Genomic DNA, 10,572 nt, shown 5'->3' with positions numbered 1-10,572 from the left:
ATAGTTATTTTTCAGAAAAGACCAGAATTTTAAATGGGTTCAGGAATAGTAAGCATTATATTTTGGGTATATCATTTTTAAGCTTGGCTCCAACTTGTTAAAAACTGTGGTGTGTGCCATATATGTTGATGAGTCTAAAGGAGTTATGTGAGCTCTAATGTTAATAAAGATGTGAAGATAGTGGAGATGTGAACCCCATGATGGGGTTTTGTACAGAATTGATGGTACTAAAGAGAACTTTGGATCAATGAAAATTTGAAGTGCAGTCTGAAAGATATTTTGATAGCTTCCTGGTAAATTACCAGAATATCTTTAAACTCGAGTTTTGCTCAGTCAAGTACTTTGAAGGAACATCAGCAAACTAATACAGGGAGCACCCATACCACTCCTCCCATTGTGGGAAGAGTTTCAGTTGATTAATTAGCCTAAAACTACATCAGCGAACTCATACAGGTAAGCTCAGGAGATTCTTTTTTACATTTACTCTCAGCTTTTCTATATTGTTGCATAAGAGGTGTCTTTAAACCAGAAGGAAAGGAAAAGGCACTTAAAATAAATAAGGTCTTGTTCAAGCAAAATCTAGCAGAGCAGATACGATGATTCTGTACACTTAATAACTATTCTGCTGCTGCTATCAGCAGTTACATCATCAATGAAAACCAATGAAAGTACCTGTGGCAGCCATACATACCAAAACCATGAACTCCCACATATTTTTCTGTTTCCACTGAGCTTCCAGGAAGATAACTTTATTGGACATAGGTATCATAGTGCACTGAAAATCAATCCATCCATCCATCCATTATGAACCCGCTTATCCTGAACAGGGTCGTAGGGGGGCTGAAGCCTATCCCAGCATACATTGGGCGAAAGGCAGGAATACACCCTGGACCAGTCGCCAGTCCATCCCTGGCACAAACACCATTCACTCACACACTCATACCCACAAGCAACTTAGACTCTCCAATCAGCTTAACTTGCATGTCTTTGGGCTGTGGGAGGAAACCGGAGTACCCGGAGGAAGCCCACGCAAACTCCACAGAGAGAGGCCCCAGGCGACCAGGATTCGAACCCAGGACCTCCTTGCTGTGAGGTGGTAGTGCTACCCACTGCACCATCCGTGCCGCCCCTGCACTAAAAATCAGCAAATTAATTAATACAATCTTCATTAGGCTTCAGAGGTTTGTACACTAGACTAGAGCACAGAGCAGTGAATGTGTATGTTCAGTCTTTGTCAATTGTTGCTCAAAGCTAGAATAACTGTCAGCAGAGAGCAGGAAGTCTTTTAAAACGTTTTTTAAAAACCAGAACCATGCCTCCACCTCATGCAGAGCTCCTAGGGGAGCGGAACTAACTACAGTCTGAGGGGGAACGTTCAGACAGCTGTCTCCATTCAGCAACACAAAGGCAAGTCTTTGTTAAAATAAAAAGTCGATACCATAATTTTGGGAAAACAGGTGCCCTGTTTCTGACAGACAGGGTGCTTCGAATGGTTCATTTTGCTTCGATAGTGCAGAAAAATAATTTTTTTTGGTGGTATCACAGAAATCACTTTTATTTCACGTAGCTGTGTTTGGCACTTTTATTTTGAAAATGTTATACCTTCGCGAAAGTCATTGTTGTCGCTATTTCACATCGCAGTTATACAGAAGCCTTCCTATAATAGGAACTTGGGTAGACGGACGACTGTATTGTACAGCTTTCCCAGGCTGTTTTTTTCCCGTCAGGGAGCTCCAAAATTTTGTAAGAAGATGGAAACACTGAACATTGCCGAGGGAGAACTTGGAGGTGCGTATCACTGCTGGTAGCGTATTCGACGAATGATTCTGAACAACAAGCGGTGTTTGACTGCACACAGATTTCTGTAACATACCTAAGCAAGCTGAAACTGGTGCAGGGGATATACATTTTTATTCGGGGAATCATTAATGAAACGGTTGAATATTGAGCTAACAGTCAACCACAATTGGTTGGTAGCCTTGTATCGTAGTTAAGTATTTTCCAATAGGCGAATGAGCTTTTAAACCAGGTGAAATACCTACGAGATGCATTTAGATAGCTTGTGCCATTAACCATGACGAAAAGGTGTCTTAGTCTTCAAAATAAGCCCAAACGGTTAAAATATTTTGTATGATCTTGATTGCCTTTTAAAATATATATTTATATAACATAAATGTATCTCAAAATATTAAACCTATATGCTCTCAGCAGTCGTGCTCAAAAGATGAACTAACTCTTGAGGTTGTGTTGTGGCAGTTGTGCACAGGTGAAGCCAGCTGCTTACATTGACAAGGGCCCACTCATGCTTCAGGAATAAAAAAAAATACAGAATTTCTCCATAAAGAATCTCATGGAAGCAATTTCCTGATCTTGTATGATCCACTGGAGCATTGGTTTTCATAATCTCAGGAATTTTGTGTAAGCACTAATATGAACTAACATACAATACACAAACTGTTCTTTATAAACTAACTCCATAATACAAATCAGAATCCATCACTCACTGCATTCATATTTCAACCCGGCCTTGTTTGAGCTGCAACTGCACATTCATTTTTTTGGAAATTGTGAACCATCCAAATTTTTTACTTTGAGTGGAGTAATTACATGTGTACTATTAAATCTGTTCTTTCTTACAGCAACACTTCCCTCCATAGAGGAGTGCAAGCTGTCCTCCATGTCCCACTCTTCTGCTCAAAGAGTGGTGGATTCTACCAAACTGACAAACACCAACAGCCAAGCAGATTCCATGCCCAACTCGATTACATTTGTAAGCCCCGCCTATTCAGGTGAAGACATCAAGGCAGAATCTATGGTGGTCAGCTCAGATTACACATGGGTGGAGCCAGGGTCAAGTCTGAAACAAAGTGAAGATGTGGAAGAGAAGAAGACTGGATATCTGATGAGCCCAGACCAAACGGACATGCTAATCAATATGAAGGAGGAGGAGGAGGAAGAAGATTGGGAGAGGCAGAGTGTGAAAATGGAGAGGGAGGATGGTGTGAGAGATGAAGAGGGACCCAGGAGGGAGGAATATAAAGAGGATGATGGCCAGAAGGAGGGATATGTACCCAATCAAGTCATCGAAATTTACAAATGGGAGGTGAATGAAGTAAAATCGGAACAACAGGAAGGAGAGGAGCAGCCTACTCTGGTCACTTCCTGTCTGCTAAAACAGCCTCGAGTGCTGATTCACAGCCTAGAAATGGCAGATCATTTGGTCCCTGGGTCATCACCTCCCAGTCCCGTGGCCTGTAAAAGTGGTCAGGGAGTAACATTGCATGAGTCCTCACCACAGACGGAAAGTGAATCCCTGAGTCAGGCCGTCACCTGGAAGAGGAGTGGACACTTAGAAAGACCCCTGATCTGTGCTGAAGCATCGCTTATTTCTTCTGTCATCTCCAGGAACAAAAACACAGGTGTTAACATCACTGCTAATAATTTTCTCCAAGCCCTGGGTGAATGATCTAGCCTAGACATTGCTAGTTCCATGTAGGAGTTATGTTAGCTATTACAAATAAGCTACATGTATATAAGCTAACCTACAAACCTTCTCTCTCCTCAGGACAAACTGTTGAGGTGTCGTCTCAGATCTTTGCCTGCTCCCAGTGCCCATACGTTCACACAGAGGAAGTGAATCTTCACCAGCACATTGAGAACGTTCACCCAGAGGAGCCCAGCAGGACTGTGGGGTCCCAGCAACCTCCCAGCAGCACACATCAGCACCCCACTCGCCCTAAGACACTCCCAACCCCAACACAGTCCCACACAGGCACTCCAGGGGCCCACACATGCTTCCAGTGTGGGACAAGCTTCAAATCCAAATCACTGTTGACAACACACAAGAACATACATAAAAGAGAGGGGACATATCACTGCTCCCAGTGTGGGAAGAGTTTCACTCAGTTGGGTAATTTGAAGCAACACCAGCGAACTCATACAGGTGAACGGCCATACCAGTGCTCCCAGTGTGATAAGAGTTTTGCCCTGTTGGGTAATTTGAGGCAACACCAGCGAACTCATACAGGTGAACGGCCATACCAGTGCTCCCAGTGTGATAAGAGTTTCACTAAGGCAGATAAACTGAATGCACACCTGAGAATTCATACAGGGGAACGGCCATACTACTGCTCCCAGTGTGGGAAGAGTTTTGTTCGGGCAGATTTATTGAAGGTACATCAGCAAACTCATACGGGTGAACGGCCATACCATTGCTCTCAGTGTGAGAAGAGCTTTGCTCAGTTTAATAATTTGAAGCAACACCAGCAAACTCATACAGGTGAACGGCCATATCACTGCTCCCAGTGTGGGAAAAGCTTTACTCAGTTGGGTACTTTGAATCGACACCAGCAAACTCATATACGGCCCTACCAGTGCACCCAGTGTGGGAAGAGTTTCTGTCAGTCAAGTGACCTGAGAAAGCACCAGCCAACTCATACACGTGAAAGGCCATATCATTGCTTCCAGTGTGGAAACCATTTCGCTCAGTTGAGCAGTTTGAATCGACATCAGAGAACCTGTACAAAACCGTTACAAGTGTGGAAAAACAATCAAAATCAGTTTCAATCAGATAAGTCATCTGAATCTACACCAGTAAAGTTGACAACATAGTGAATCAACTTGTCAAATCAGAGATCAGAGTCAAAGTTAACACCCAAATTTCTTGCATAAGATTTAACTAGAGGGTTGAGTTGACCTAAATGTTCACAAAGGCTATTAATGGATTTAGATGGGCCAAGTTAAATTATATCTGTCATCAATTATTGGCCATCCAGCACATAATCTCTGTCAAGCAGTCATCCAAGTTCTGCAGGGAGAGCAGATAATTTGGTTTCAGGGGGAGTTAGAGCTGGGTAACATCCACATAGCAATGGAAATAGATATACTTGGATAAGAATGATATGTCCCAGAGGGAGCATATACTGTATACAGAGAAAAAGGATGGGCCCTAGAATGGACCCTTGAGGGATCCCACAGGTGATAGAGTTAGTGGAGGAGAAGTAATTACTCATGTTTATTGAACAAGTCATATGCTTGATGTAGGAGCTAAACCAATCTAATGCTGTACCCTGAAGGCTGATCATATGCTCAAGATGCTCAATTGGTATGTCATGGTCGACAAAGAAAAGCTAAAATTATTTAAATGGAACATTCACTGGCAGTGACCGCAAGGAGCAGGTCATTTGTTACCTTTAGGAAGTCAGACTGCTATGAAGAGCTCTGAAACCTGAGGAACCTTGAGGATGCCATTTTTGTTGAGGGCAGGGGACAACTGGGAAACAATGACTTTATCTGAAATTTTGGAGAGGAAATATGAAAGTTACTAAGTGTACTATTGTCAAGGTTGGCTTTTTAAGGTTTGAACTACTGTGTGTTTAACCCAATAAGTCAAGTGGGTTTATTTGCATTCGTTATCAATATGGTCACACAATATACCATTTGAAAGGGTTTGAAATGGTAAAAACTCATCTGTCTAAACTATACAATGTCAGTGTCCTGTTTTGTAATGTGGCGTGCCAAAAGCGAGGGGGGAACTGCACCACTGCATTCTAATAATCCACAGACGACACAAATCATGGTAAAATCAGTATTATTTTCACTACAAGGGTCCAGCAAACCAAATCCATTCCAAAAACATGCTAACAATGAGAAACATTGATAGAATGTCCATTGCTACTTCCAATAATTTTGGAGGGATTATCTTTTTTGTACAGAAGAACTTGTACATAGGAATGTATCTTGTATAGGCTCTCTGGAACACAATCAGCCCCTTAACAAGGTTACTTGACCCGTACCTGTGAAGCAGTCCCTTTGTATAGACAACAACCCTCTCTGTATGCAAGAAACTATGGTATAACCTCTGCTCAGCTTACAACAGACTCGGGGCATGGTATTGCAGCAATGAATGAGTAGCATTTAAACTATTGAATATTGACTATCAACTGTGCATAAATTGTTGGGCTTGCATAAAACAACACATAAAATTATTTATGACTATGACTATGCCTATGGCCCTTTTTTTGGTACCAGAGCTTATGCACTGGGTACCTAAATGTGATGAAATGAAAATAATGTTCTCCTGTGCTTTTTCTGGGCTTAGAAAAAAGACATCGGTCCCTGGAGAGTAATTCAGTGTGAAGAATTAAAAAAATTTTTAATTTCAAAGTACTGTCCAAGATAGTAAAAATTCACCTCGGTAAATTAAAATTTTGAATGGACTTAGATGAGGAAATTAGCTTTTTGGCACCACAGTCTTACGAAACTGCAATACCTCTGGTAACCACTCTGTGTGCTTTTTGGGGGATGTCAATCCCTGGTCCACAGGACACAACATATTGAGACAATTAAATGATGCCACAATATTATATTAATTTAGGAATATTATCCGAAAGTAAAGGTTTGTGCACAGTATGTGCGTACAGAATGATACAGTTTGATAAATTCATGTAAATAAGAGCCTTGCATTGCATGTCAGCGCAACTCGCCTGGCACTCCAAACTCGGATTAAACGTTCAAACTAGGCGTTGCAGATCAAATGTGAATCAAGATTCAGCAACTGCAGTGCTTATTTCTCTCCTCAAATGTTTTCAGAAATTTCAGTGGTAAACATCAGTTTTGTTCACCTTTTTAATGGAGACTGGGCTATTTCTTAGGATATTGGAATGCATAGATAATTAGAATTTAAGGATGATTAATAATGGAGTATTGGTCTTTTATTCATATGGCAAGTTAATGTTGTCTCTGATCCACACTCCGGAACAGAAGGTGGCGGTAATGCACTGTTGGATGAAGCCGCTGTAAAACAACAAAAGGAAGAAGATTAAGCTTTTCAATGCTGTGTTCGTCACAACAGTCCCAATATTTGCCCGATTATAGAAACACTGAGTATTGCAGAGAGAGAACTAGGAGGTGCGTATCTTTGCCTTTTCAAATTGAGTATTTGACGAAGGATACCAAGCATCTAACGGTGTTTATTTCTAGGAATTGCCAAGAACCGTTTTCATCAACCTTACAGTTGTAATCCCAAATGGGAAATATGGGAACTATCTGAAGGCTACGATATCTCCGACCTGTCGTTAAAACTAGTCACGCGAATGCAGCAAGATAAACGGCTTCTGTGACTAAGTTAGGAACCGTTCAAGTTAACAAAATCAAAATAATTGTATATTTGCACAAGTTCGCTTCCTTACACTTTATTATTAATTGTAGGATACAACCTATTACACTAGGTTTGATGTAGCTGTCAAGATGATGTTGTTAGCGAGTGATGGTGGCAGCTGCCGTAGTTACGGACTGCAGCAGATACAGTGCAGTCCGTAAGTATTTGGACAGTGATACAGTTTTCGGTCTTTTGGCTCTTTACATCCATATCAGGTGATCTGTGAAGGAATTGCATCCATATTTATACATAGTCCCCCCCCCCCCCCCCCCTTTTTTTTTCATTTTCGGGGACCACAAGTAATTGGACATTTGGCTTCTCAGCTGTTTCTAGTCTGATATATTCAATTACTTCCTGAGTGCAGTTATAAGAAAGCTAATGATTCTATATTAATATCATCATTCTGTCTTGCAGCAACACTTTCCTCCATACAGTAGTGAAAGCTGTCCTCAATGTCCTGCCCTGCCCTCAGTGGTGGATTCTACCAAGATGACCGACACCAACAGCCAATCAGATTCAATAACTGATTGCATCAAATGTTTAAGCCCCATATCTTCCGCTGAGGACATCAAGGTTGAATCTGTGACGGACAGCTCTGATTACACAGGTGTAGATCCAGTGTCACAAACTATGTATTTGCTGTGCAGAGAACAAATGGACATACTAGCCAACATGAAGGTGGATGAGGAAGATGGGGAGAGGCAGAGTGTGGAAATGGAGAGAAACCATGTTGTGAAAGATGAAGAGGGACTCTGGAAGGGGGAAGAAAAAGAGAGGGATGGACACGGGGAGGGACGTGTAACTGATCAAGTAGCCCAACCTCAGAATTCTGTGAAGAACGGAGTAAAACCAGAACACGGAAAACAAGAAGGGTGGGAGCTTTCTAATCTGGTCACTTCCTGTCTGCTAAAACAGCCTAGAGTGCTGATTCATCGACTTGAAATTGCCAATATTTCAGTTTCTGGGTCATCACCTCTTCGTTCCATGGCCTGCAAAAGAGATCGGCGAGCGGCATCTCCATGGAGACAGCATGAGCTCTCACCACTGAGAGGAAACGGATCACTGAGACAGAAGGGTCAGGTCGTGACCTGGAAGAGGAAGACCATTGGCCAGTTGGAGAGACCCCTGAAACTGCTTCCAACTTCATCAGAGAACGGGTAAGAATGACTGAAGAAGAATGAGTTGGACTGTGTGTCTCCTCTGATCACCATCAGTCTTGCAATAATAACGTGCCTTTATATGTCTTCTACAGGATCTGTGCTGAAACCTCCCTAATTACTCCTGTCATCTCCCCCAAGAATCATCAAAACACAGGTTGAGATCATACAGATAATTATTTTCCAAAAATCTGAGGGAGTCCGTCACAGAGGTTTAGATGGGGATCAACCCTCAGTCCCAGTCATGTACCTTAAGCGATACTTGATGCAATGCAGTGTTGGAGCAAGATGTCGGAAGAACCATCGTCAGGGATTGGTAGACTGCAGTGTAATCATAGATTCGGTAATAGTCAATTATGATTCAGAGTTAAGATTTAGAATGGAAGATTAAATCCATTATTACACTTTTTCAGTAATGTTTGTGTTTATCAGCATCTGCTTCCTTCTCTATTCTTCTCACCTCATGCACTCCTCTCTCCTCAGAGCAAGCTGCTGAGATGTCGTCTCAGGTCTTTGCCTGCACCCAGTGCCAATTCGTTCACACAGAAGAAGTGAATCTTCACCAGCATATTGGGAAGGTTCACCCAGAGGAGCTCAGCAAGACAGTGGGGTCCCAACAACCTTCCAGCAGCACACATCAGCACCCCACCCCCGCCAAGACACTCCCCACCCCAGCACAGTCCCACACAAGCACTCCATGGTCCCAGTGTGGGAAGAGTTTAATATACAAATCACAGCTGAGAACAGAGAAGAAAATGAAAAAAAAAGAGCGGACATTTCAGTGCTCCCAGTGTGAGAAGCGTTTTGCTTGGGCAAATAAACTGAGAGTACATCAGCGAACTCATTCTGGTGAACGGCCATACCACTGCTCCCATTGTGGGAGAACTTTTGCACAGTCAAGTACTTTGAAGCAACATCAGCGAACTCATACAGGGGAGCACCCATACCACTGCTCCCAGTGTGGGAAGAGTTTCACTCAGTTGGGTAATTTGAAGCAACACCAGCGAACTCATACAGGTGAACGGCCATACCAGTGCTCCCAGTGTGATAAGAGTTTTGCCCTGTTGGGTAATTTGAGGCAACACCAGCGAACTCATACAGGTGAACGGCCATACCAGTGCTCCCAGTGTGATAAGAGTTTCACTAAGGCAGATAAACTGAATGCACACCTGAGAATTCATACAGGGGAACGGCCATACTACTGCTCCCAGTGTGGGAAGAGTTTTGTTCGGGAAGATTTACTAAAGGTACATCAGCAAACTCATACGGGTGAAAGGCCATACCATTGCTCTCAGTGTGAGAAGAGTTTTGCTCAGTTTAATCATTTGAAGCAACACCAGCAAACTCATACAGGTGAACGGCCATACCACTGCTCCCAGTGTGGGAAAAGCTTTACTCAGTTGGGTACTTTGAATCGACACCAGCAAACTCATACACGGCACGTGCACCCAGTTTGGGAAGAGTTTCTGTCAGTCAAGTGACCTGAGAAAGCACCAGCCAACTCATACACGTGAAAGGCCATATCATTGCTTCTAGTGTGGAAACCTTTTCGCTCAGTTGAGCAGTTTGAATCGACATCAGAGAACCTGTATAAAACCTTTATCAGTATAAGTGTACTATTGTCAAGGTTGGCTTTTTAAGGGTTGAACTACTGTGTGTTTAACCCAATAAGTCAAGTGGGTTTATTTGCATTCGTTATCAATATGGTCACACAATATACCATTTGAAAGGGTTTGAAATGGTAAAAGCTCATCTGTCTAAACTATACGATTTCAGTGTCCTGTTTTGTAATGTGGTGTGCCAAAAGCGTGGGGGGGAACTGCACCACTGCATTTTAATAATCCACAGACGACACAAATCATGGTAAAAGCAATATTATTTTCACTAGGGTCCAGGGTCCAGCAGACCAAATCCATTCCAAAAACATGCTAACAATGAGAAACGTTGATAGAATGTCCATTGCTACTTACAATAACTTTGGAGGGATTATCATTTTTGTACAGAAGAACTTGTCACACGTCACCCCCCTGCTTACTTCCCTCCACTGGCTGCCTGTCATGGCTCGCATCAAATTCAAAACATTGGTGCTAGCCTTCCAAGCAGTTAAAGGGTCTTCCCCAGCTTATCTACAAAAAATCATCAGGCCCTACACCCCTGCCAGACCTCTTCGTTCAGCCTCCACAGGCCGCTTGGCACCTCCCCCTCTCCGAACCTCCACATCACGCTCACGACTACTGTCTGTTCTGGCTCCACGGT

At 42.7% G+C, this 10,572-nt stretch overlaps 2 protein-coding genes across 2 annotated transcripts; both read left to right on the top strand.

Annotated features, from left to right (window-relative positions):
* The first annotated feature begins 1,653 nt into the window (after positions 1 to 1,653).
* Positions 1,654 to 5,929, top strand: LOC133127903 (zinc finger protein 883-like). The gene is made up of 3 exons (XM_061241016.1): positions 1,654 to 1,788; positions 2,640 to 3,419; positions 3,566 to 5,929. The coding sequence occupies exons 1-3, from the start codon at positions 1,752 to 1,754 to the stop codon at positions 4,609 to 4,611; spliced, it is 1,863 nt and encodes a 620-aa protein (XP_061097000.1). The 5' UTR covers positions 1,654 to 1,751; the 3' UTR covers positions 4,612 to 5,929.
* An 871-nt stretch (positions 5,930 to 6,800) lies between these two features.
* LOC133127906 (zinc finger protein ZFP2-like) lies at positions 6,801 to 10,041 on the top strand. The gene is made up of 4 exons (XM_061241023.1): positions 6,801 to 6,909; positions 7,574 to 8,316; positions 8,412 to 8,473; positions 8,800 to 10,041. The coding sequence occupies exons 2-4, from the start codon at positions 7,649 to 7,651 to the stop codon at positions 9,795 to 9,797; spliced, it is 1,728 nt and encodes a 575-aa protein (XP_061097007.1). The 5' UTR covers positions 6,801 to 6,909; positions 7,574 to 7,648; the 3' UTR covers positions 9,798 to 10,041.
* Positions 10,042 to 10,572: the final 531 nt, after the last annotated feature.

Source organism: Conger conger, chromosome 5 (genome assembly GCF_963514075.1).
Source record: "Conger conger chromosome 5, fConCon1.1, whole genome shotgun sequence".
Classification (NCBI taxonomy): domain Eukaryota; kingdom Metazoa; phylum Chordata; class Actinopteri; order Anguilliformes; family Congridae; genus Conger; species Conger conger.
Note: the sequence above shows the minus strand (reverse complement) of the source record. Positions and strands in the feature narration are given on the sequence as shown.

What these genes read in the sequence shown, in the direction of transcription:
- LOC133127906 (XM_061241023.1), top strand. Translation starts at nt 7,649, where the DNA reads ATGACCGACACCAACAGCCAATCAGATTCAATAACTGATTGCATCAAA. An exon ending in CCAACTTCATCAGAGAACGG is followed by an intron (nt 8,317 to 8,411) that starts GTAAGAATGACT and finishes TGTCTTCTACAG; the next exon opens with GATCTGTGCTGAAACCTCCC. An exon ending in CAAGAATCATCAAAACACAG is followed by an intron (nt 8,474 to 8,799) that starts GTTGAGATCATA and finishes CTCTCTCCTCAG; the next exon opens with AGCAAGCTGCTGAGATGTCG.
- LOC133127903 (XM_061241016.1), top strand. Translation starts at nt 1,752, where the DNA reads ATGGAAACACTGAACATTGCCGAGGGAGAACTTGGAG. An exon ending in TGCCGAGGGAGAACTTGGAG is followed by an intron (nt 1,789 to 2,639) that starts GTGCGTATCACT and finishes TCTTTCTTACAG; the next exon opens with CAACACTTCCCTCCATAGAG. An exon ending in CTCCAGGAACAAAAACACAG is followed by an intron (nt 3,420 to 3,565) that starts GTGTTAACATCA and finishes CTCTCTCCTCAG; the next exon opens with GACAAACTGTTGAGGTGTCG.